The sequence below is a fragment of the Synchiropus splendidus genome, chromosome 19 (genome assembly GCF_027744825.2).
Source record: "Synchiropus splendidus isolate RoL2022-P1 chromosome 19, RoL_Sspl_1.0, whole genome shotgun sequence".
Taxonomy (NCBI): Eukaryota; Metazoa; Chordata; class Actinopteri; order Syngnathiformes; family Callionymidae; genus Synchiropus; species Synchiropus splendidus.
The window spans coordinates 16,790,991-16,816,512 of record NC_071352.1 but is presented as its reverse complement, the minus strand read 5'-3'; the positions used below and the strand labels follow the sequence as shown (position 1 = coordinate 16,816,512).

Below are 25,522 nucleotides of genomic sequence, written 5' to 3'. Positions count from 1 at the left end.
TTCACCAAGCTCTGACGTTAGCTGTTTACTGCCTTCCCAACGAACGCACGTTGTGCACGTGACCCAGGCGGGCACGTCCTCGCAGTGCCTCGTGCACGTGTACGCCCCGATCGCGCCCCCACGTCTGGACCGCTCAGCTGTTGCGTTTCATGATTGCTCCGTGACGCCGGTCATCGGCCCTTAACGAGCGCCAGCTGCGGATTATACCTTTATTGAGCCAGATCAATGAAATATAACAGTCACCAAAAGGTGATGAACCAGGAGCACACACACACAATCACACGTATTTACAAGTTGTCTTTTGTAGTCACAGTTCCGCTGATAGGTGGCGAGTTTAAGACGATACTTTATTGAAATATAATCTGAATGTGTGTTGACTGTTTTGTGTGCTTGATAAAGCCATAAGTCACCAACTGGCATCACTGTAAACAAACACAGGAGACACCTGGGCCTCTCCTGACGCTGCTCCTGCCACCTGACCTGGGGTCACTCGAAGAAAGTCAGCAGGGGCCAAAAGTGAACTCATATGAAGCACAAAGTTCTAACGTGAGAACGTCGAGGTCTCGGGTTCCAAAGTCATCTTGGACTCTCAATGATTTACAGGGATCGATCTGTGAGGCTCAAGAGCACAAAATCAAGTGCTCTTGGCTGTGTCATGTGACTCTCTTGACCCAAATAAACACTCTTGCTCGCTTCTTTGTATGAAAGGTAACAGAGGTGAGAAGGAAATATTGACCAAATAAAGGCCATAAAACGAGGTTCCGTTCGACCTGTTTTCAATACATATCTTAGGTTTGGCAGCAAAAATGTAAGAGAAACAAGCGCACACATGTGATCACTGGGAATGGAGAGTGGAGTGCAGAAGTGTTCCCTCGCCAGAGGGGGTAAGTGATCCTGAAGGAAACATTATTCTGACCTGAATCGCGATTGAAGCATTTTGACGCCGCCATCGAAACCTGGACGTTTGTACCGAATTTATCCCGACAATGCGCGGATTCTGCTACACGACTCAGCCAAAAGAAGAAGCTAAACACGGCAAAGAGAAAGTCTTGTATTTATGTGTTGCAATTATTCATCGTATTATGATGAAAATATGAAACGATTTGTTCCGTCGACCCCGCCCCCTCGTGACGTCAGTCTCATCAAGCAGGAAGTGTGACGTAACATTTGTTTTGGAACACAGACGGAGAGGTTCACATCGGCGCAAGAATGCAGCAAAACCATGGGGATTATAAGGTATTTATGTCGTTGGACTGCGCCTTCTGTCCCGCTTACTCGGTTTCTTTATTCTAAAGTTAACGTCGGACTGAGTTGCGGTGTTTTGGTGGAATTAAACGGGCGTCCAGTGCTGGAGTTAGCTACTGTTCGCCAGCTAGCATTTTCACTGGCGTCACTGTAACATCTGGATTCTTCCAGACGACCTGTTCCTGCCTCAATGTTCTCTGTTAACATCACTGAAAACACAGCGGCACACGGTGTCTGACAGCTCCACAGTGAAATGTCTTGTCACCAACATGTCATTGAAATTCAGCGTCATTGTGCTTTCTCAAAGTCATGTGACCTACTTCGGTCGTTTATAATTAGCCTCCTGCTCAACCCTTGACTACTTGCTCCATTAAACTACGTGGAAGCCAACCCACCAAGTCATGGGGAAACATTGATGACTCTGTCTTTATAGGTCCACTCTATAAAGGTCTTAATATTCTACCATTGAAACACAAAGAAACCATAGTGTCTGTTTAGTATGTTTAGTAATATGTGTGCATCATTAATTGCCATCTGTAAATGGATCATCTTAGGCGACAGTTTCGAAGGTACTGGATTACCTGGAAAGTCCCCTCAAGGTGAGGTCGGACAAGAGTGCCCAACCTGCCAGAGCTGGTTCTCCTGCTTGGCTCTAGTGTGGATGTTTAAAGCAGAAGCTGAAATATATGAAGTTTCCAAACATATTTCTGATGAGTTTCACTTCAGCTCTGAATCTGCCAAATCAAGGGAGCGGTTCTTGCTGCTGATACTTCCTCTGTAGCGAGCCACTCCAGCCACATCAGTAAGAGTTACTTGGTCTCAGCTTCGCCAAGAACCAGTCTGACTTCCTTCCCGAGCACAACACCTGGTCACACACCTTTAAATCTATCCTGTAGTACTCGGCAAACACACCGGTCAGTCTGTTCCGAATCTCTTGGATTTGACATCCCACAGTCTCTAGAATCAAGGGCTGAACCTGACCATGGGTGGTCACTGGTAACCTACAACAGCCTGTCATGGAGTAGAAACATGGAACTGTTGAATGTATTGAATTTGATGCCCTTTTTCAAATCGTGTAAATGGTGCTACAATTGGGCATTCTGGCTTCATCTGTTTGTATTCACTTAATTTTGAAACCTAATCTTCTGAATCAAATCCGCATCAGCTCTCCTTTGAGATCACCTCGCACCTTTTGTAACATCACGCATGTCATACCTCAGGACTAAGTTTTGCTTTTGACCATCCACAGCTGATATTTGAGAAGGAGGGGGTGTATCTGCACACAAACGCCAAGAGGAGCAACCAGGACACCAGCATTCCAGGCTTCATCCGCATCGTGGAGCGGGTAAGAGAGTCATCTGTGGTCGCGCACCGTCAGTCCATTGCGCTGTTTATGATTCGTGAATGTATTTAGGCTGGAGTGCCTGCGTTGGAGTGGTGCCCTCTGGAGGACGCGGGAAGCAGCGCGCCTGCTGTTTTATACTCGAAGAAGGTGAGAGGGTTCGCAGACCTGGCGTCTCGCTTCCACGTTTGTTGTTCCCCTGGACAAGTTCTATTCAGTCTGTTTTGTTATTCAGGATGGAGAAGGAGGGGTGGAGGACACAAAGTTTGATCCGGGATATGAACCAGACTGGGCAGTAATCAGCACCGTGAAGAAGGACCGGGAACATGTTCCGGCAAAGCAGTCTGGTGACACATTAGAGTGTAGTGAGAGCAGCATCTAGAGAAGCATGACTGAAGTGTCTCGCTCCTTCCACAGGTCAGTGGTCCTTCTCTCTGCCGCTCTCAGAGCTGTACTCCCTGCGAAGGGCGCGCTTCTCCTTGGGTCGAAACTTCCTGGTGTTGACCAGTCGCGGCGGTCACCCGCTTCCTCCTCTGCACTTCCACCGAGGAGGAACCAGCGACTTGCTGCGGGCGCTGCACATGTACATCACCCTGGACCCGTGAGTTTGCTGAAGTCGCGTCGATCTGTGTTTGCTAAAATGAAACCTGGCTGCACGCGCGCCTCACAGGTCACCAGTGGACGGACGGCTCTTCCTCGCTTATCCTCTGGACCCTCGCGATTCTGCTCAGGCCTTTGACAAGATGAGCCTGCTGGATGACAGCAGCGCAGATTTTGTCACAGTAAACATCTCTTTTGTTATTCATTTTGGAAGCTTTGGGTTCGGTCTTGTACAGGCACTGATCTCTCCATCTGTCTGTTGAACAGAGACTGATCCATGACCCGTATGCAACCACATTCGGAGGATTCTCCAAAGTCACCAACTTCTTCAGGGCAGCCCTTCGCCCGCCAGATTCCCCCAACCACCACAGCCACCAGCACACTCGCCCCCCACGGGATCCCAGTCTCCCCCCACAGTCTGAAGAGGAGCCTGGCTTTGAGCTCATCACCTGTGTAAGGAACCTGTTGGTGGTGTGTTCGCTGGCTTCCTTTTTTAGCCTGCGAGGTCCAATGGCGTCTCTGTATGAAGGGGGTGGAGCTTGGCCCGAGACCAGACGTGAGCAGGGGCCCGCCTCTGGATAAATGGCAGGAGTTTCTGGACCCAGAGGGCCGTGTGACTAACCCGGAGAAGATCAAGGAGCTTGTGTTCAGAGGGGTAGGCTGCTCAGTGTGGTCCACCCTGAGTGTCGCATCTTCACACTGTCCGTCTTGACATCAGGGAATTGAACCCTCGTTCAGGAAAGAGGCCTGGAAGTTCCTGCTTGGCTTTTATCCGTGGAACAGCACCAGTGAAGAAAGAGAGGACATCCTGCGGGTCAAAACGTGAGTGTTGTTGGTGCAGATCCATCAACGTGATCGGGATTCCTGGAGAAACCACGTTGACTCCAGGTGTGTGTCTCCAGGGACGAGTACTTCAGAATGAAGGTGCAGTGGAAGTCAGTGAGCGAGGAGCAGGAGATGAGAAACACCCTCCTCAGAGGATACAGGAATCTGATTGGTCAGTCGGCCTGTTTATCTCAGTCAGCCGAAGATCCCGGCGTCTAAACGTCTGTCGTGCTTTGTCAGAGAGAGACGTCAACCGGACAGACAGACACAACACCTTCTTCTCTGGGGACGGCAACCCGGGCCTGACGCTTCTTCACGACGTTCTGATGACGTACTGCATGTACAACTTTGATCTGGGTAGGCTTTAGTGACTTTCCTCCACCTCCGTGGGATTTGGAAAACTGAAGCATGGCTCGGTCCAGGTTACGTCCAGGGCATGAGCGACCTCCTGGCTCCTTTGCTGTTCGTCACCCAGAATGAAGTGGAGTCGTTCTGGTGCCTGAAAGGCTTCATGGAGCTGGTGGTGAGTGGCCATTGCACTGCGTCTTCATCTGGTTCATTTCCATCATTTTAGGGGGGAGGCAAGTAGTTCAGCAATAGCTTATAACTTCTAGCAATATATAAAATGGACACTGGATGGCGCTATTCGGCAGCGTGCGTCTGCGTTTAGCGCTGTACGGAGCCACACAAACCCGTGATGGAATAACTCCTTGTTGTGTTTCCAGCATCACAACTTCGAAGAGTCTCAGGAGGCCATGAAGAGTCAGCTGTTGGATCTCAGTGTCCTGCTCAAAGCTCTGGACCCAGAACTTTGTGACTTCCTGGGTACGAGTGCACGTTTCTGAAGATGATGATGGGACGTCACAGACCTTCTCTGTGTTGCAGAGTCTCAGGACAGCGGCTCGCTCTGCTTCTGCTTCCGTTGGCTGCTCATCTGGTTCAAGAGAGAGTTCTCCTTCGAGGACATTCTGATCTTGTGGGAGGTGAGTTGTTTACGTGTGGCTTGTTCACACCGCAGAGACCGGATGAGTCATGTCATCGCACCATTGCCCCGGCTCAGGTTCTCTGGACTCGACTTCCGTGTGACAACTTCCACCTGCTGATCGCCTGCTCCATCCTGCAGTCGCAGAGAGGAGAGCTGATCGGCTCGGACCACGACTTCAACACCATTCTCAAGGTGAGTGTGTTTGGATGTGTTGCTTTGTGAGATCATGCCTCAAACCGTCCCTTCCCTGCAGCACATCAACGAGTTGACGATGAAGCTGGACCTGCAGAGCATTTTATGTGGCGCTGAGGCCATTTACCTGCAGCTGGTGCAGTGTAAGGTACGACTTCGTGCGACACAACAACAGCTTGGTGTGAATGAACTCTTGAGCCAGCAGGTGTCTTCCTCTCCTCAGGAGCTTCCCCTGAAGGTGCAGCAGGTCCTTGGCCTCTACGTCCCCGCCAGCTCCTCTGACGCGAGTCCCGACTCGCAGGCCGACGAGACCGAGCCTTTGCTCAACGGCTCCCAGGCAGGAGCCTCAGCGTGCAGTGCCCCGCCTGGTCCTGCTCCCTCCTGCCCCTGAATACAGTTTGTTGTGGAGCCACAAGGAAATGAAGGAGACTCTTCTCTATGTCAAAGCTCTATATTGTGTTAACGATCAAATTTTAGCGCGCTGTGGCGGCCAGTGGGGTGGAGGTGTTTGAAGGATTACATTTAATTTAACTTTGTCCCGTGCGTGTATGTGTTTTTCATCACACCTCTGTTTGATGCTGCTCCTTGTTTTCTACTTTTTCCACTGTGAGTCACTTAACAGTTTTATTTTCCCGCCTCCCCGCCACTGTATCCAAAGAGGGAAGTCCGAAGACGCCGCAGCTTCTGACCTATGCAATTGTTTTTTGCATGCTTGTTTATCTCTTTACAGATACTTTACCGTTGTAACATTTTCAACCAAATAAACGGTTCACACCCGACAGGTTCTGCTGCTTTTCTTTCCATCTTCATTTCATCCCCATCATCCATTAACTTCCACATGTTTTGCTCATTCTCTCCTTGGCAGTCTCTTTCCTGGAGGGCGGCACAGTGATGAGAGTGACTTGTCCGCCTCACCTGGGTGTCTCAGCAGCAGCTCTACTCCTGGTCTGTGGAGTCTTCACTTTCGACAGTGACAACAAGGTACGTTTTTGATAGAGCTCTCTGAAGTGTAAACAACACAGGTCTACATTGTAAACGTGACTTGCCAAGTTCAAGCATGTCACCTTCAAGTCAACACAAGAGTCCTATTCCTAGAAGCGCCGATGAGCTTTCCCCATCATTCAGCATCTTCTCTTCCATCTGTGTTTTTGCGTTTTGCGCTCTGCTCCAAAATGTCTAGCCGAGCCTTGCATTTAACACACATGGTTAAAGCTCTTCCAGATAAACCTTGCTTCTCTCTTGTCTTAATTTACTTGAATGTCTTTTGCTCTGTACCTGGTCCAGTTATTGTTGAGAATTTGATGCGACAAATCCCTCTTATTGCTTACGAGCTGACTTGAACTTGCTGTGATGTTTTGGCAAGTCTCTGTCAAAGCTTACGTAAGCGATGCCATCACTGAATCTAGGAAGTGAACCGCCATGTGAGGAACGTGCACCGATAAGTGGTGCCCAAGCACCGGCTGGAAAAAGTGCCCTTTTTGCTGAAGCTGTTTTCTCTTCATCCTACAGAAAAAGATGGACTTTCTTTGCACCCAAATGTATTTTGGTATTCGACGCAGTAAGGAATGGCCTTGAAGGGTTTTCTTCACCATGGCGGTGGATGACTTGGGACACTTGAAAAACACGAGCACTGAGATGTTTATTGTGTGGAAGGACAAGGAAAGAATCGAAGCCGTGTGTTTGTTGTGTACTGTATCACACAAAACAATGAAAGCATGCTCATCGTCTCCACAAAATCTTAGTGAGGACTTGGTCCAGCTGAGGCTTGTCTTTGTAGGGGACAATCTTGACCCACAAGTCTCGACACCGCCGTGGAGGATCCAGACGCCGGAGCATCTCCCGTCCATGGATTCTGATCAGAAACATGTCTACAGTGAAATAGAACATGAAAAATGAAAGGAGCAGTTACTGACCTGACTTCAGCGGCGCCATCTATGGCCATTTTACTGACCGCTCGGAGATATCGCTCTGCAACCATGTTCTCTGCTGTCAAGATGAACTCCTCACCCACGATGTCGGCCAGCTGGTGCAGGTGTTTGGCTGTACTGATTCGCACCGTCGGACACCAGTGACTGCGGGAGGAGGATGTTTTTTCACGCTGCGTTGAAGCGAGTGCAAAGAAGTGGTTTTACCTGAGTCCGGGGCTGACCAGGGAGCTCAGGACTTTGGCTGGACTGCAGCCCTTCACCAGTGCTTCCAGAGCAAGGTTGACCTGCAGATGGATGAGCTTGTTGTTGGTGTGTGCCAGCTTCATGAGCAGGGTGCGGCCGGTCATCTCTGCCTCCTGGTCCATGGCCTTCCCCAGGTGCCGATGCAGCGCAGCGATGGTGTTTATGGCCTCGCAGGCCACTATGGAGTGAAGTTGCAGTTTCCCCACCTGAGATAACACTAGTTAAACTCCATAACATCACCATGTGTTCAAGATGGCAGACGGAACACGAACCTCTTCCCCGAGGACTCGACACACTTGATGCAGCTTTGCCTGCAGGATGCCAGGATGCCGTCTTGCTAGCGCCTTCATGGTTTTCAGCCCCTGTAGTTTCTTATTCCTGGATGACAACAGAATCGTTTCCTCACCTGCCCGTGGAACCTCGAGCACATCATCTCACCAGTCATCTGAGCTGAGCTGCTGGAAGAAAAGCGCGAGGTTTTGAGAAGGACTTCCAGCTTGCTGGGCCTTCCGAGACCGACTGCCGCCCTTCTGAAACTGGCGGTTCCTTCCGTGACGTGGTCCTCTTTTCTTCGACGGAGCTTCCCCGTAAGCAAGGACGGGCCTGCCACAGTTCTTTGCCTGGTTCTTTTTGGGAGCATTTGTGGGTTTAAGAGGCGGATGGTGTTTCAGTGGAAGCCCCTTGTCATCCCCTGGCCGTTTACCTCCTGTAAAGCAATCACTTGAGTTTGGTGCTTTGATATCGTACATGTGACTCACTTACTCGTCTTCATTTGAACTTGAACTGTGTGTTGTGCAGATGGGGGCGTTCTTGTCGGAGGTTCCGTTTCTTTAGGACTTGCTCTCGGAGAATCTCCGCCCAGTGCTTTGGCGGTGCAGGTCCTCGATGCACTGCTGCAGGGTTTTGAGCGCACATCTGCCCGACTGGGACACGACTCTCCGTCGGCCTCAGTGTTGTCAGGCTCAACCACAGAGTGGTCCGTCACTGCATCAGCCGCGGGCTCCTCCTGCTGCTGGACGATCTTGTTGGTGATTTGGGCACACTTCATCAACAAGGAGAGACACTTGCTCTCGGTGTCACGGTCCATAGCTCTGCCCAGGCCTTCGTGGAGCGCAGAAATCGTGTCTATCGCCTCACAGGCCACCGTGGAATGTTTGTTCACCTGCGTTTCAAATGGACGTGCAATTAGACATGCCACTGGTGGAGACCCCAACAAAAGAGCAGACATCACCTCTTCTCCAAGGACCTGAAATACTTCATGCAGCTTGGACTGCAGGAGATTTGGGTCCTCTCTTGCCATTGCTTTAATATTCCGTAGGCCTTGAAGTTTCTCTTTCCTAAATGGAGAACCAACATCACTGAATTTGGCAAAAAGGTTGGTGCAGGAAGATCCAGAAGTGAGACAGGAAATGCAGATAGTATTTACATGGCAGTGACAGCGGGTGTTCTTAAAGAAGAAGCAGGAGTGGTGTTTCATACCAGTTGTCCGAACGGAGCTGCAGGAAACACTTTGAGATGCTCTGCGAAGGGTCAGAGAACTCATCCAGCTCATTGCTACAAGACCTTCGGACCACCTCCTGGAATGGATGGACTTGTAAGGGATGTGGTGTTCCTCCTTTCGTGGGTGCCGTCGAAGTCAAGGGCGCCACCACAGTGCTCCTTTTCGGAGCCACGGGAGGTTTTGGGAAGGTATGAGGAACAAGTGGGAATTCTGTCAGTCTTCCTGCTTCCCCTTCTCCTTCCCCTGCAAACACAGTTGGGTTCAGGACCAAATTTGTGGACTTGCTTGTTATGTACTTACAGGAGTTGAACAGGATTTGTGAGCGACTCCTGCTTATTGTCTGTGAAGAACACGGTGATGTGGTTGAGGTTTGCTGGGAGTAAAGAAGCGAGAGGGCTCTCAGCTCACTGGGAGTGTGAGTGTCCACGCTGCTGAGACTTGTATCGGGCCTCTGGTGGGAAGTCATGACAGGCTCCCGACTGGTCATCTGCTGTCTTCCCTCCCTGGCAGGTCTTTTTCTCTTAGCAGCCATTGGATGCCAGTGGAAGGTTTGGGTGATGATTGGTAGTTCTGAAGAACCCCTGGCATCAGTGTCGTCTTTTTTTCCTTCGATCAAGAGAATGTAAGCTGCGGTTACCGTCGCAAAGAACTGAGGAGTGACTTACTCAGGTTCGAATGGATTCGGGCGCTCCTTGTTGATGAAGCTAGTGTTGGAGATGAGCAAGCCGTTTTTGGAGACATTGGAGTTGCTCTTGAAGAAGAAATCGTCGATTGTGCCATCAACTCATTGATCAGCAAGGTGTCGAGAGGTTGAGGGCTGGTTTCTGAGATGGCTTTCATCGTGGCCAGCTCACTGGCTGCCATTCTCAGTGGACCTTCAGTGGGCAACTTCTCCTTTTGTTTCTCCATGGCATTAGAGCATTGCCTCCTCAGGACCCGGAGCCTCGTGTCCAGGTTGTGAGGAGGGTACCTACCGATCAAACCTGATGGATGCGGCGAGACACGCCAGTGCATCGCGTACCCGGATGCTTTCTGCACAAAGTCCTCATAAGTCTTCCGGACACTTGACACTATTTCCTGACGTCTCAGATGCGAGGCCCGTTCAGTCCTTCGGATTCTGAGGAGTTCCAGAATTCTCTGCTTGTCGAGTCCATGACATTGACTCCCCAGCTGCCAAATGATTGAAAATAGTTCAACTACATTTGAATTGTCTTTATTATTTTGAAGACTTTACAACCTACCTCAGCTCTGATGCCACCTCCACTGTCCATGTTGAGTTCATCCACTGGACCATCACTGACACCACTCCGCATTGACCAAGGAATGATCCAGGAGGTCACTACCCGGACAGGCCACCTGCGGGTCTGAACGCTGAAGCCCCTTGAGCACACGTTATGTATCCAAGAGGCTTGGTTGCCTCATGGTCGTGGCTTTTTTCACAATGCCATTGATTGCTTTGAAACTTCATCTGCAGAAGCCAGATGGCTGTATGACACTCCACCACGGTGAGAACACAGGAATGCCTTGGCTTTTAATATGAAACAGTTGGCAGAGGATTCAGTCATCCTTGACTATGGGTCCAAAATCCATGAGCTGATATACTTACTTCTGATCTTATCCAATATTCTCCTCTACCCCTCCTGCACTCTCTTCTTCACATCCCCTCATCTCTGTCTGTTCCAGAACCTGTTTAGGATCTCCGAACCCTGTCCTCTTTTGGAAAACGGATGAAGCTGCCTGTCTCGTATGGTTTCATCAGCAGGTTGTGTCTCTCAACTGAGGCACAAGGACCGGATTGTTACCCCTTCATTATGCTTCTGTTAAGAGTCTAAATACAAAGATTCTCATTACACGATGGTTTTATTGAGGGTGCAAACACGACGATGAGTTTGTGCTACTACGATGTCAGAAGGCCTGACGTTGTTTGGAGCATGAGCCACCAGGTGTCAAATCCCAGATCAAAGGTCTGAGGAGCCCTGACTCACCAGCACTGTAAAGAAGTGAAAAGCGTTCCCTGAAGAATCTGTTGAAGATGTCGGTGAATACACAATTCAGCAGGCTGTCGTGCTCAGAGGAGTATTTACACTGCAGCCACAGTCAGTTGGAGGGCTTGGCCCTTTTTCCTTCCTCTGAGGCGGTGGTGTCCTCCCTTGGAGAGCTTCCCTCTTATCTCAAAAGGCTTCCGTCTTCCTTGATACCCCAGCCTCCTCTGTCTAGATCAACAAATGCATCTCCTTCTCGAACCCCCAAATCACGTAAGAGACCAAATGCCTGATTTTTTTTTAGTTGGCCTTAACTGGTTTTATCACTTTTCCAGGGAAGAAAGATGAAAACAAGGTTCACCCAAAGCCAAATCCAATGACGGCAACATTTTCTCCTCCACGATGTCAGTCCCCAAAGAAAAGTGAATCTCTGACAGACAGAGCGGATTTCCGACCTGCCGTGCCTTTAGCCAGGGGAATTTCTCGAATCCCGTATTTATCAAGTAAACAATCCTAAGCATTTAAAGCCAGCATCAGTGTGAGCTCCTAGAATGTGAAACATGTCTCTTCTCTATTTCAGGATCGAAGGACATAAAGGTGACTCAAAGTCTGGAGGAACAGTGCACCATCTCAGATCTTCCCAGATCCTCCTACTATGCCGTCTCTGTTCCAACATCACCTCAGCTGTCATTGACTTCTTCTTCTCAAAAAGTATCGGTGGCTTCAAGCGAGTGCATAAAACCCAGGAAGCTGAGAGAACCTTCACTTGTCACCAGTCTTCCCCCTCATTGCTCAGTGGAATCGAAGCGAAGCCCATCCAAGATCCCTCGTGCTTCTCCGTCGATCAGTAGACTTTCCCGATTTCGTCTGCTCCCGGGTAAGTTCCTGCCCTTATTAATGATGGCAACACTGGACCACAACCTATTTCTTTGAATGTTTAGGAGAATCTGAGAGAAGAAAGACTGAGCCCACAAAGCACAGAGAAAACTCTCAGAAGAGAAGGACCAGCTCTGCCAGTCCTTCACCATCAAGCAAGCTGTGGAACATGGCGACATTTCACATTCGGAGAGAAGACCCAGCTCTCTCCAGATCCAGCTTGTCTCCGACGGCTGTATCACTACCTCTAGCAACGTCCGGGTGGATGTCAGATCTGGACACGCCGTTCTGTGGGAATACTGTGACCGCAGAGATCAAATCTCGGCCGAAGAGAGCTGTGAGGTCTTCAAGCTCAAAGAGGCTGTTGGGAACATTTACCAAGTCAAGTGAGCTTTTGTTGATAAAGTTAATGCTGTTTAAGCTTCCACAAATGTGTTGTTATCTTTCAGAAGGCAACGATGCAGGAGATGAGTCTGGAATGCTGGAAGAGGTATCACTGCAGCCACAGATGACCAAGAGTGGGACATTAAGCAGGACTCCAGGGAAAGGGCTTCTGCCTCATATCAGAGCTGAGACAACTTCAATAGAAACACCATCTTCTCCAAGGATGTTGCCATCTCCAGAGAAGGGTGCTGTTCATCCAAGGGTGTGTGCATTTTCTCCAATGGTTCCTCCGCTTATATCCTACAGCTGTCTTCAAGAAGAGTCACAGACTCCAGCTTTGTCATCTTCAAAGTCCGCCCCATCTTCTTTCATGCCAGCAGTGACGTTTCCCAGAACGGCTCCCACTTCTACCCTTACAGCTGCGTCTTCTCTCATTTGTGCTCCTCCTTCCCCTGGAGGCGCTCCACTCGGCTCCCCTCCGACCTCTCCCAGGTCATTCAGTACAGCTCCATCATCCTCAATAACCTCCCCATATTCCCCTGCTGCCACACCGCATCGGACCCGTTCGCCAATCCTGACTGCCTCAGGTTTGCCAAGCTTTGAAATGCCAATGAGTTGCTAACAAGCAGAAATGTGTTGGTGTAATTGGAATTTGAATAGTTGCAGGAGTGGCAGAAGCCATCGACCAGGAGGGACAACTACTAGTTCCCATTCCTCCAACTAAAGAACCTCTGGCCTCCAATGCCCCACTGAGAAGAGAAGGACCTCTGTTTGGACGGAACCTTCGATTCCCACATGGTGGCAATGGCTCATGCGCCAAAGACCCTGCTGAAAACATGTCCCACCTCTACCATCAGCTCCGCACTGACAACTGGTATCGCACTTCACGTTGTCCTCCCGCTCCAGACAAGCAGACCTCTTCACCCTCTTCAACGTCTTCTCTCCTGGCTTAGGAATGTGAGACTGATGGGGTTGAAGGGCATCCAAACTTTGGCATGGCACAATCCGCATTACCTGCAACCGGAACTGGAGGAAGTCTGTAAAGTCCTGGCAGACGAGGTGCGGTCCGGCCTTCGTGCTTGTCGGGAACAGGAAGGATCTAACCAGTATGAATTCTTCTGCAGGTGAACAACCTGTGTCCCTTGGCATGTGAAGCCATTGACACCATGGCTTCTCTCTGTCTGCACCTCGGTAAAGCAATGGATGGCACAGCGGGCAGAATGTGTCTGGATGTGCTCCTCAAGCTTTCTCAGACCACCAACAAGTTCATTCTTCAGAAGGACGTGTCCTTTCAGGAACTGCTGGTGGATCCCAGTGTGGAGGGGACATTGTCAAGAGAGAAAAACGGTTTCACAGAGCCAGTCTCAGAGCTCATCTCCAGTGATCGGAGAGCAGAGGCTCTCCCTCTCATAGATCCCGTGTCCTGCCGTGTTCCGGAGAGTCTAGGTAGGCTGCTGTAGACCATCAAGGTAATAGAGGCAGGAACTTTCATGTTCATTTTCCCCGTAGATGGCGACAGTGGAGGGAATTTTCTTGAATATTCTGCCCACCCTGATCCTCACCTGCCTGTAGACCTCCAAAGGAACAAGACAGCAGAGTCTGACATTGTGTTGACGACAACCTCCAGCTCTGATCAAGACGTTGCCACTAATCTCTATGTCTTCTTTCGGCACATCCGCTCAGACCAGTGGTGAGTGCTGAACACCGCAGTCGCTTTCTCCTCGTCTAAGGTCTGTATCTTAAAACAGGAGTGAGAAACTCAAAGGTCTGAGGTCTCTTCAAGCAGCTGCTCACCTGGACTCTGATCTCTTGCAGTCACGGCTGCTTGAAGTCTTCCGCATCCTTGAAGAAGAGGTCTCTTCACTTTTCGCTGTTGAATCGGCAGCTTATTTGAAAGCTCTGTTCATTTGTAGGTGAACAGCCAACACTGCATCGTGGTCTGTGAAGCCATCAACACCCTCGCTGTGCTCCACCTTCACCTGGCTAAGGCCATGACCTACGAGGAAGTGCAGACCTGTCTTTCCTTGCTGCTGAAGTACGCACAGATGACCAACAAGTTCATCTACCAGCGAGAGCACTTTGTTTTCGACATCCTGATGGACCCCTCTTTTGAGGAGAAGTTGCGTGAGGGGAGTCAACTCGCCGTGGCTGCTTGCCAAGAGGCAGAAGTGAACACGGTTTGCGTGAGTCCAGGCGACGGCACTGAAGCTGTCCCCCACAGGAGTAAAGGAAGGTCCACATTCACCATCAAAGAAGCTTCAGTCTGTCCTGGACTCCCCCTGTCAGCCAGGGGTCTGATCCTGATCTAGTCCGGTAAGTGACAGATCATTATGACCGTGGTAAAAAAATCAAACGTGATGCATGTATTACATTCAGGGTCTGGCTCAGTCGCCGTGTATATGAAGGCTGCCAATGAACTGGGCAAGGTAGTCCGTCACCTCCTGACAGCTGACCTGGGCCAAGAAAGGTGAGATTCATAACTCCATTCCTCCATCTATCACCATTATCCTATGACTTGTGTTGTGACCGAGCTGCTCTGAGTTCAGATGTTCTCCTCCTGCTGGTTTCCTCTGGGCACTCTGGTTTCCTCCCAAAGGGTTAACTGATGACATTTCACCGAGTGTGAGTGCTAATCTCTCAGGAGACCTGTCCACTGTGTCTCCTGCTTCTCACCTCCTGTAGCTGGGAGCAAGACACACAGATGACTGAATTAACTGTCCGAAACTAGTTTACTTTGACTGAAATTGTTTTGATGAGGAATTGGTGCCACACAGGCAGAATTACTGTCACGACCGTCGCACGGAAACATCCCAGTTTCTGAATAATTTGGACTCGTATGTGGATCTTAAATGGCCCAGGAGTGATCTGAATTATTGTCGATGTAGCGGGTGGAACAAGCCTGAAGCCAGTCTGAAGTTGCGCTCAGTGGAGCAGGCTTCGTTGCTGTGACACCGCAGCACTGAGCAGACTCTACCCATCCACTCGAGTCACTTACTCCTCTCCTTCTCTGGAAGTCGTAATGAGCCTTGTCAACTTCACTTGTGAACTGGTTAAACTTCGCCCTCCCGCCGCCCCTCCCCCCGGCAGCCAGCAGGTGTCTGCATGAGCAAGAGAAAATAGGACCTCTGTTCTCCACTGTGCCGGGAAATGAGCTGGAAAATGAGGGGCGGAGAACCACGCCCCCTTCTCAGGACCCGCTGCACTCCTCCTGGGCCCGTCGCTGTCTCGGTCCCCCTCCGTGGTTGGTGTTTGAATACAGCTGCGATGTTTTGAATTTAGTAGCCGCCTTAAACAGGCGGGCGATCTGTCACGGTGACCCGTCGTCACCTCCCTCCTCCATCACACTGTCCGTCCACCCCGACCTGACCTCACTTGACCAGGGCACTGACTCCTTCATTCTCTCTCAAGCTGCTTCCTCTCCATTCCCTCTTCATGTAAGAGCTGCGGATGAGAGGAGGCAGGAGCGAAGCCTCGAAGCTCCGCTCGTCACAAATCTCAATCTTCACCTCAGAACCAGCAACAAACTAGTCATCCTCTCTTAATGCTCCTGTTGTTGGCATCAGCAGCAGTAGTTGAGGAACTTCTACTGCCTCTACTGCAACTACTGATACTTTTTTAAACTACCGCAAACAATTGCTCCTGCTACACTATTGTAACTAATACCACTGATACTTGTAATATTGTCACTAATACTTCTGCTACTACTTGTAGTACCATGCACTACTGCTACTACTGTTTTTTCTTCTGCGACCAATGCTATTTGCACGGATGCTACTGCATTTACTAATATTACTAGTACTCTTCTTCTCACTACTAATACTACTAATACTACTATTACTAGTACTACTATCACTACTATCACTACACTACAACCAGTACTTCCACCACTTCCATAATGTTGACTGCTATAACGATTCTAAAACTGTATAGTACTAGTATGACCATAATAGTACTGGTACTACTTCAACTGCTGCTGATACCATTGGTCTCTATTACTCATAATAACTTTTTGGTATCTACCAATTTAAAGAACACAATAATCGTCATCAAACTTCAAACTGTGCTATGACTTACAAGTATTTTATGTCAGACATATTATACTTAACTTCTCTAATGGCCAGTACTTCGTACCTCATTTGGTACTGCCTTGATTAAGTCCGGTTCCTATATAGATTAAGTTTGCAGTTTTTCAATGCTTTCATTTCAAGAATTGCCATCACTGAAATCTGAGGGCGTCATGGACTGTGTTTACTACTAGTACTCCTGCAACATCGGTCACAGTAACAGCTGCTAAGTAAACCGAGTCAACTTCAGAGGTTTGAGTTGCTCTTCACGTACTGCTTCTGCTGCAGCAGAGTGAAGTGATTAATGCTGAGTATGAATTATTGATGCTCCACTTGGGTCACATGACCACAGCACGTCCATTTAACTCTCATTTGAAACGTGAGTCTCCATTGAAAGTGTAAAACGTGTGAAAGCCACCTGTAATGACTGTGTCAAATACAATCTGTATCCTCGCTGGAGGGAGTGCGACCCCTTTGTGACACCGGCCGCGGGCTCCCGGGGGAGCGTGTGAGAAGTGTGTGCGTGCGTGTGTGTGTGTGGGGCAGCAGGCAGAAGGCCAGAGGCTGCTGTCTGACACAGATTTGTAAAGAGAGACAATACGGCTCATTGACCTGCTGGGCTCCACTGTCTGTTGCACATACCTCGACCGGCCCTCCCCGCTGGCCCTGCGCTCTTTAAACACGAGCAGCAGATTGCCTGGAGGCCTGGGAGGAGCCCCGACGTTGCTTTGACAATGAGCATCCTCTGAGAGGACCGGCGGCCAGGCCCGAGCCCAAACTTTGATCTGTGATGGATCAGGGGATTCGTCTTCTGTCTTCACCTGAGGAGCCCCGAGATGTTCCTCGGCAGGACCTAACCTTTACATCGTGCTCCATCACCGGTTCTCCACTACTTTTACAGTTTATATTTACTGATTATCAGGTTCATATTTCATGTTCCAGCAGAACAGTAGTGATCAGATATATTCCAGGAAGGTCTCAGGCTTGACCCCATTGCTCATTTAGAGTTGGCTGAGGGGGGTTCCTCTGGAAACTCTGATGGTTTACTGAACTTCTGATCAAAATGAGACACAAAAGTTGAGTGAAGTTGTCTAGCAGGAGAGGAATGTGAAGGATGACTGCTGCAGTGCTGTACAGTCTTTTATCATAATAATTTATCATTCAAGCTCTAATCTGTGTCACAACTTTTTTAACTTATTATTGTCAAAATTACAATGTTATGATTTTGTGTGTTGAAACATTGTCATTCATTCATTCATTCATTTCATTTCAAATGAACATTTTAATGTCAAGAATGTGGATAAATATTAAAGTAATACCAGTTAAGTATTTTTAAACGGAATTGTTTTTTGGCCTGTACATGATTTTATATTTAAAAGTCAATCAGAAGTTTGGCAAATATTCAGGAGGTTTTGATTCCCACTCGTGTGTCCCTCAGCGCTGCGGGTCTGTAACTCGGGTCGTAAACAAACACCCTCCTCCTATTGTCTTTCATTCCCATTGTCAGAGTTTGGAGATGACCTTTTCTCTCTTCGCACTCTTTTCTTTTCCTCTTTTCTCTCTTTCAGTGTCGAGCACAAGCTGTTGCTGCGTCCCTGCGGGCCCCTCCCTCTCTTGTCTGCCGCCCCCCGCCCCTCGCATTCTCCCACCTGTTGAATTCATTATTATTCCTGCCTGTCCGTCACCCGGGTCTCCGCCTTTCCATCACGCCCCCTTCCTCGGGGTATAAGACCTGAGCGGGGCAGTGAGGTGTGAGTTGAGACTTGGACTTAAAGCGCTGCACGAATGGACATGCCGGTGTCTCTGTGGTGCACTGAGGTGGAGGAGACGGAGCTGCTCTGCACTCCGGGGACCACAGCGCCGTCAGGGGGCCACGGTGGATCTGTCAAAGCGGCCTTCGACCCCACAATGTCAGGACACCGTGTGATCCAGAGTCTCCTCCACCTGGAGGAGCGCTACCTGCCCTCCATGCTGTACATCTCACTCATCCAGCGGGACCCGGAGCGCAGGGAGGAGCTGGCCAAGTGGTCCCTGGAGGTGCGACTCCCTTGGGCCCCTCATGTTCCTCCTCGTCACCATGCCGACGCTCACCTTCTCTCCTCTGTCCTCAGGTCTGCAGCGAGAGCGGCTGTGACGAGGCTGTCTTCCCTCTGTCGGTGTCCCTGCTGGACCGCTTCCTGTCGGCCTCGCTGTCGCTGCCCGTCTCGCCGTACTGCCTGGCCGCCGCCTGCATCCTCATCGCCTCCAAACTCTCAGAGTGCGACAACCTCACGGCCGACACGCTCTGTGCTGCTGCTGAGTACAGTTTCCAGCCATCCAACCTGCGGGTGAGTTCCACCCTCCAGCTTTACCAAAACAACTCATGGAAAAACAACTGCTTTTTTTCTATTTCACTTGCATAATTTGATTTAAAAAAATTAATGCACTATAACACTGTTGTCCTTTGAAAGTTTGAAAGGAGAAACACTTTCTTTTTCTTCTAAAATATTGATGTTTCTCCTTGTTTTTCTACTTACTATATTCTACTACTACTATATTAACGTGTTGTTCCTCATCCTCACCAGGAGATGGAGCGTGTTGTCCTTGCCACCCTCCGGTGGGATACAGCCGCAGTGACTCCTCAGGACTTCCTCCCTCACATCCTGTCCCACATGGTGGAGCACGACGAGGAGCTTGCGGCGACTCTGCGGCGCCACAGCGACACTCTCGCCGCCATGTGTGTGTGTGACTCCCGTTTCCTGGGAGCGATGCCGTCACTTGTTGCCGCGGCGTCGCTGAACTGTGCCCTGAGAGGACTCTGCAACAAGGACCCTCACCAGCTGACTGGAGTCCTGGCGGAGCTGTGTCACACTGACCCGGTGAGTTGCCCTTCACCTGTCTCATCCTCTTCACTTTTATTTGTGTGTTATTGCTTGGTTTCTCCTCATCTTCTTGATCTTCATCGCTTTTATCCTTCTCTCTTTCCTCCTTTTTCTTATCATTGATCCTGGTCATGTCTATCTTCCTCTTTGTTCTTGCCTTCTTTCATTTATATGACTTTTTAAAAATTAAAACACAACTGTTACATGATTTGTTCTGGTCTTGTTTTTTTTCTTTTCTTTCAATCCTCTATTTCAACACACTTGTTTTTCGCCGGACTTAAACCGACGTTTGTCACCCTTCTGACTGCAGGTGGTCCTGGAGGCCTACAGCGACATGATCGAGCACGTGCTGCAGCAGAGGCTGAGGACGGCTCAGCCGGGCGCCCTGCAGAAGGGGGACGAGGTGGAGGACGAGAGAGCCGGCACGCCCACCGACATGAGAGAGATTGATTTGTGAACACTCGAATCTGACTTTGGTGCCTGTGGTGACTCAATCAGCTGTTTCTGCTCATCAGTCAAACTGATGTAAATGACCTCCAAGATCTTAAATGTATTTAATTTATTTCTTTATTTATTTATTTGAGAGCCGTTTTGTAAGTTTCTCCCAGACGCCATATTCTATTATTTTATTGCATACTATTTATACATCTTTAATTTATTGTCATGTGCAATTGCCAATGTTAATTTATTCCATTCCGCCATAACTTTGTGTTTTTGTACTGGTGACGCTACAAAAATCTATTTTTCGAAGTTAATAAAAAAAACGTTGTAATAGTTACGAACGTCAAGTCTCTTTTCTTCCAATATATACCTGTGTAGCTTGTGTTTACGCGAGCATTCGTTATTTATGACAGAAAGTGGGTTTCATTAATCATCTTATTTTAAAGCGTCAGTTATTTCGTTTCCTGCGAAAATGTTTCCAACGGTCCCTGAACGCATCGCGACACATGGCTTCTTCCTGACGCCGTTACGTTAGTTAAATCACGCCGATCCAGCTACGTGAAGCGGCGGACGCTTGAAACACCTGCGGTGAGACGAGGCGCGTTTTGGCATGATGTCGTTGTGAAGATGATTCCTGATGTTCTCGAGTTCTTTGTCAGTTTCTTGGGTTACATCAAGAGAAGCGGAAAGGTGCTTCCTCTGTGAGTGGAGGTGATGGCGTCTGGCTAGTTAGCCGCATGCTAAAAACACTGAATGCACTGCCTTTTCTCGCCTGAAATCGTCCCGTGTGGACGTAAAATCGCGAGCCCCGGTAGAGCACACACAGTCAGAGTAGCAGAGAATTTGTTCCTCTTCAAAACATTCGGCTTAAAATGTGGAAATGTGTTGGGTGAATCAGCCTCCCAGCCAAACTCCTGTTAGAAAACGGCTCAAACAACATCGATGCTCGTCTCTGTCTTTACATTATGTCACAAATGATCAGTTTCATTAAACTGGTGGTTGAACAATCGATGAGGAATAATTCGGAGGACATTAAAACGCGCTCTGTTGTTTTAAAGGATAACTTTGCCAGGTGCCTGTCAGCTACTTTAAGTCAAACAGCAATTCACCAATTTATCCACGTGATTCTCTAAGCTTGAATTAACGCAACGTGACTCCGTCTTCTGATCCTCCTGTTAAACTCGTTTCTGAAAATTCAGAGTGGGTCGAAATAAAGTGGTTTGGCGTCTGTAGGCATGAGACTGTGCAGTCAAACCTCATGCACATTCGTGGTGTCTGGGCCCACCCACACTCAGTGTTTGCTTTGTTGTTGTTGTTGGACCGAGCCGTTCATAACACTCTCTTGCGGCTGCATCTCTTGTTGAAGGAGGATGAACTTGAGAGCTGCCTGGCTGCTGCTGCTTCTGTCCGTCTCTGCCGGAGTCTGGTCGGTGCCCATCGATCGCAATGAGGTCAAAGAAGAAGGGCTGGAGGAGAACATGGTGAGAGTCGCCGGTGTGAGGGGATGTTTTTGGTATGGCATTATAAATAGATCACAAGAGTGCTCGGCGCGGTGTCACTTTGCATGCTGGGAGTCCAGCCAGGAGAAGGTGGCACCAACCCGAGACGCCGGCTCCGCTTTTACTTCTGGTTTTCATGCCTCACATCTGATTCTTGGCATGAACGCATGTGTGCAGCGCCAACTCTGAAAGATGCTCTCTCTAAAATGTGTTGCCTTCAATCAGGACACGGGTCTCTATTACGACCGTTACCTCCGAGAGGTGATCGAGGTGCTGGAGACAGACCCCCACTTCAGAGAGAAGCTTCAAACCGCCAACGCCGATGACATCAAGGTGATCCCTTGACTTGACCTGTCACCCCCCGGACGGTCTGTGGTGCTGTGTGTCTGACTCACCTGTGTGTGCGTGTCAGAACGGCCGTCTCAGTAAAGAGCTGGACCTGGTCAGCCACAACGTCCGAACGCGTCTGGATGAGCTGAAGCGGCAGGAAGTTTCTCGCCTCCGGATGCTGCTGAAGGCCAAACTGGACAGCACCAACACACAGAGTAAGCCTCCGAGCTCAAGCACGGTGTAAACGCAAGGCAGCTGTTTGGAGTTTCTACAGGAAAGTTTTCAGTCTGCTGTGAGCAGATGGCTGCAGCGTACTGAACGTTGCTGATAATTCCATGTGACACCTGAATGCAGCGCATCAGAACCTGCGCTGGTCTGACTCGGCTCTGTCTGGCAGGTCTGCAGATGGACCACGCGTCTCTGCTGAAGCAGTTTGAACATCTGGATCCTCACAATCAGAACACGTTTGAGGCCAAAGACCTGGAGCTGCTCATCACCACGGTGCAGCCTCACTCACACATTCCAGCCTTTTACATGGATGAAACTAAAGATGTTGAGAGGTTTAAGGATGGAATATTTCCCCAAAGTTTTCTTTGATTTTTGTAAACATTCTTGTATGATTCAAATAGTAATTCTGTATTAATATTTTGAATTGTTCTGATAATGTAATAAGAAAACAGGTCTTTCAAACACACAATCAATGTTACTGCCAAGCAAAATTTAAATCAGGCAAAACAATACCTTTTGGTTTCAACTACTCAAGTGAAATGTCCACGGATGGACGCGTGTGGAGTGAAATTCTGCTCCGGCAGGCCACCAAAGACCTGGAGAACTACGATGCCGAGCGGCACGAGGAGTTCAAGCGCTACGAGATGCTGAAGGAGCACGAGAGGAGGGAGTACCTGAAGGGGCTGGACCAGGAGAAGAGGGAGAAGGAGGAGAAGAGGCTGCAGGAGCTGAAGGAGAAACATCAGAAGCATCCCAAAGTCAACGCTCCGGTAGGGAAAGAGTGGAGGGGATGCAGGAAACACTGACGTGATCACATGAGAATGTTCCCTTCCAGGGAAGCGTGGCTCAGCTCCGGGAAGTCTGGGAGGAGACCGACGGTCTGGACCCCAAAGAGTTCAACCCCAAAACCTTCTTCAAACTCCACGGTGACTCGTCCACAAGCTTCTGCTCTGGCCAAGGTTCTGATTTGTCAACGTGTCCCCTCAGATACCAATGGAGACGGAGTTCTGGACGAGCAGGAGCTGGAAGCGCTCTTCACCAAAGAGGTCACCACTGTGACACTGCGATCGAGATATATATAGATATAGATATATAGATAGACATGTTATTATATTATTATGTATATTATTGTTATTATTTTTTTAGTTTATTTTTTTATGAATTCTGAATGATCAACTTTAGTTCCAAACTGTTTTTTTCGATTTGTTTTTATAATACGTTTTTAACTTCTGCGTTTGGAGCTGCGGCAGCTGTGGCCTGTCAGTTGAGGTTTGAGGTCTCACCGCTCCCACATCTGCTCTCCCTCCTGCAGCTGGAGAAGGTGTACGACCCGAAGAACGAGGAGGACGACATGATGGAGATGGAGGAGGAGCGGCTGAGGATGAGGGAGTACGTGATGAAGAGTGTGAGTCCTGCTCTCGCCTCCGCACCTCCAGCTCCTGTGACGCGTCAGGTTGAGTCAAGGTGTCGTTGCAGGTGGACACGAACAAGGACCGGCTCGTCACCATGGAGGAGTTCCTCAAGTCCACAGAGAAGAAGGAGTTCAACAACCCCAAAGAGTGGGAGGTAACATTGCGGTCGAATCACATGATCTAACATGTTCATGAGGTTTTCAGATCATCTTCCCTTCACACACTTCAAGTTATACCTGGTCAGCACTCGGAGCAGTTCGAGTCGCATGTGTCGCAGAACTCATGAGTTGGATTCACTTGGCTTCAGATTGCCTGAGTCACAGTAGCTCAGTCGAATGTGTGTGATCCAGAGAGTTGAATTCCACGTTTCTGTCCCGCTGCTTGGGTCACACCTTGGTCATGTGACATTGGTGGTCCAGGGCGCCTTCTTGCGGATACTGAAGTCACTGCGTCTAAGAAACATTGTGACAAACTGCGTGAGGTTTGTGTTGTCAGACTCTGGACATGAAACCCGTCTACTCAGAGGAGGAGCTGCAGAGGTTTGAGGCAGAGCTCCGCGACAAAGAGGAGGAGCTGAAGAGGAGAGCGGAAACTCTGCGTCAGGAGCAAGAGCTGCTGACGGAGCGAGGCAAAGCTCTGGAGGCTCAGAAGAGGGAGTACCAGCAGGTACTTGGCACCTCGTTGTGATGCTGTGATGCCAGTCATGACAAACGTGTTGAACCCCGTCAGGCCGTGATGGAGATGTCCAAGAGACAACAGGAGCCTGTGGCTGCTGCACCGCCTCCTGCTGGCCCGCACGGAGAGCTGCAGTTCCAGCCAGAGGCCAAGAAACTGGAAGGTGAAATGCACAGCCATCTTGGACCGGAACTGAGAGGGAGTTGCTCATTTCTCTTTCTGTTTCAGAAGCGAAAGCTGCTGAGGAACACGAAGCTCAAGTGCAGAACAGCCTTCCTGCCGAGCCGCCGCAGAATCAGCCTGTACACAACTAGACGCACTCCTCAACACACACACGTCAAACACACTCGCTTCATTACTGTAATACAGCAACAAAACACAAACCTACGTACAGCGCAACATGAAAACACACCACCCAAATTCATGATTCACAACACACACTTCACATTCATGCAGAAACATCAGATCAAAACACACACAAAGGGACATATGTTAACTCACTCGCTCTGGTTTGCACTGACACAGAGGTCCAGAAGGTTCTGAGACTCGGTCATGTGATCTGTGTTTGTTTTTAGAGAAATGTTTTGTGGTGCTTTTTGGTTTTTATGATGTTATGGCTTGAACTTGTTGCAACACACAAACGAAAAATAAATGCTTTTATTTAAACAACTTCTTCTTCTCCTCCTTCACTTGAACTGTTCTCACTCCTCCTCCCCTCTCTGTCACATCTTCCTTCTTGCTACTGCTTTACTTTAAACGTCGCTTTCCAGTGGAGAGCAAAATAGCATGAGAACGTCGAGCTGTCCGCTCAGACTGTGGTGCGCTCGCCACTCCAGGAAGTGTGAGCCACACTCTTATTTGAGTTGTCAATAGCTTCAGCCAAAAAAACCTGTGTATCTTTATTATTTATGATTCCTAATTCTCTTTTTATTCTATTTCATTTCAAGTCTCAAGTCACATCTTAAAATATATTTTTATTGTTTGTACATTTTTATTTGTTTTATAGTTATCCATGGTTTTAAATTATGTGTTGTTTGGGTTTATTTATTTATTTTTTAATTTTACTCAATACTTTTTTTTGCCGTTTTCTGTTTTGTCAATCTGGTCTGTAGCCATTGATTATGTTTACCTGCTTTTAAAAAACTCCAATATTGAATTTCAAGAATTCTTGTCGTTTATATTTCATTTTATATTTTTCTAAACACCTTGCTATCAAACGTTATTAATTACTCCCTTGCTTTTATTTGTTTTTCCTTCTTTATTATTTACTTTACTTTTTTTCTTCAGTGAGGGGACCGGCTGTTCATTGGCCTTCGCTAATTTAAAACCAAAAGTGTTCATGTCAACGACCTCAAATGGCGCATCCTCATCGGCGCCCCTTCTGTCTCCTCACATTCTTGTGTCCCCCAGAGATCCACTTCCTCATTGTCCGTCAAGATGCTTTTCTGACCCACCGAGGACATTCCAGGCGAAATTCCTCCAACCAGCTGACCTCTTGTGACCCCGCATGGCCCCGCCTCCCCCGGTGCTGCGGCAGCTGCCTCCTGTCAATCAAGGTTGTCATGACAGCGGGATGAGAGAAGAGTTTATTTGTACAGTTTCCGTTCCCATGTCGTCACCCTCGAGTGGCATGAACCCACGACGTGTGCTGTGATGTAATGCGCTTATATTCTGATGAGCCGTCATTTATATGGGGTTTCATTTGTTCTACATTTTGCTTCTCCACTGGTCAAACATGGGTGTATTAAGTTAGGTTTACTGAATTAGTTTCACTGTAGAACTATATTTTTATTGAACACACTGTTGTAATTTTATGCTGCTGTGGCGAGCAAGGACATTACGTCACCGCCTTTCCCAAGCCCCGCCTCTTCCTTGCACTGATTGGAGAGACTGTTCGCAGTCACTGCCA

The 25,522-nt window shown here is 48.9% G+C and overlaps 4 protein-coding genes across 17 annotated transcripts; 3 read left to right on the top strand and 1 right to left on the bottom strand.

Annotated features, from left to right (window-relative positions):
• Positions 1-717: 717 nt before the first annotated feature.
• Positions 718-5,968, top strand: tbc1d17 (TBC1 domain family, member 17). The gene is made up of 18 exons (XM_053851015.1): positions 718-884; positions 1,184-1,236; positions 2,495-2,590; positions 2,660-2,737; positions 2,823-2,934; positions 3,005-3,188; positions 3,258-3,369; positions 3,455-3,640; positions 3,717-3,842; positions 3,906-4,009; positions 4,090-4,184; positions 4,253-4,369; positions 4,435-4,535; positions 4,738-4,837; positions 4,898-4,995; positions 5,073-5,189; positions 5,251-5,337; positions 5,413-5,968. The coding sequence occupies exons 1-18, from the start codon at positions 845-847 to the stop codon at positions 5,578-5,580; spliced, it is 1,974 nt and encodes a 657-aa protein (XP_053706990.1). The 5' UTR covers positions 718-844; the 3' UTR covers positions 5,581-5,968.
• Positions 5,824-19,787, top strand: ccndx (cyclin Dx). Of its 11 annotated transcripts, none has more exons than XR_008413176.1 (14): positions 5,824-5,971; positions 6,055-6,170; positions 6,699-11,116; positions 11,179-11,346; positions 11,424-11,720; positions 11,785-12,690; positions 12,764-12,977; positions 13,057-13,162; positions 13,228-13,549; positions 13,613-13,793; positions 13,852-13,957; positions 14,017-14,416; positions 14,480-14,570; positions 17,736-18,111. XR_008413176.1 is itself a non-coding variant. In XM_053850975.1 (12 exons), exons 2-11 carry the CDS (start codon positions 10,894-10,896, stop codon positions 14,410-14,412), a joined length of 2,919 nt encoding a protein of 972 aa, XP_053706950.1. In that variant the 5' UTR covers positions 6,031-6,170; positions 6,699-10,893; the 3' UTR covers positions 14,413-14,416; positions 14,480-18,111. The 11 variants fall into 11 exon arrangements, 3 of the variants coding, with proteins under 3 accessions (XP_053706950.1, XP_053706951.1, XP_053706952.1); XR_008413180.1 differs by lacking the exon at positions 5,824-5,971 and having other exon boundaries at positions 6,031-6,170; positions 11,785-12,105; positions 12,169-12,690; XR_008413178.1 differs by lacking the exons at positions 5,824-5,971; positions 17,736-18,111 and adding an exon at positions 18,279-18,408 and having other exon boundaries at positions 6,031-6,170.
• Positions 6,809-10,269, bottom strand: LOC128750635 (uncharacterized). 2 transcript variants are annotated; one of them, XM_053850983.1, is made up of 11 exons: positions 10,103-10,269; positions 9,527-10,031; positions 9,162-9,467; positions 8,840-9,104; positions 8,592-8,697; positions 8,123-8,522; positions 7,799-8,066; positions 7,633-7,738; positions 7,322-7,566; positions 7,103-7,261; positions 6,809-7,041 (listed from the first exon to the last, which is right to left on the bottom strand). In XM_053850983.1, exons 1-11 carry the CDS (start codon positions 10,172-10,174, stop codon positions 6,909-6,911), a joined length of 2,565 nt encoding a protein of 854 aa, XP_053706958.1. In that variant the 5' UTR covers positions 10,175-10,269; the 3' UTR covers positions 6,809-6,908. The 2 variants fall into 2 exon arrangements, with proteins under 2 accessions (XP_053706958.1, XP_053706957.1); XM_053850982.1 differs by having other exon boundaries at positions 6,809-7,261.
• Positions 19,788-19,957: 170 nt separating the features above from the next.
• Positions 19,958-24,282, top strand: nucb1 (nucleobindin 1). Of its 3 annotated transcripts, none has more exons than XM_053851062.1 (13): positions 19,958-20,057; positions 20,836-20,950; positions 21,194-21,301; positions 21,381-21,513; positions 21,696-21,799; positions 22,111-22,296; positions 22,362-22,452; positions 22,514-22,572; positions 22,839-22,931; positions 23,003-23,092; positions 23,434-23,604; positions 23,668-23,776; positions 23,842-24,282. In XM_053851062.1, the coding sequence occupies exons 2-13, from the start codon at positions 20,840-20,842 to the stop codon at positions 23,925-23,927; spliced, it is 1,341 nt and encodes a 446-aa protein (XP_053707037.1). In that variant the 5' UTR covers positions 19,958-20,057; positions 20,836-20,839; the 3' UTR covers positions 23,928-24,282. The 3 variants fall into 3 exon arrangements, with proteins under 3 accessions (XP_053707037.1, XP_053707038.1, XP_053707036.1); XM_053851063.1 differs by having other exon boundaries at positions 19,970-20,067; XM_053851061.1 differs by having other exon boundaries at positions 20,033-20,170.
• Positions 24,283-25,522: the final 1,240 nt, after the last annotated feature.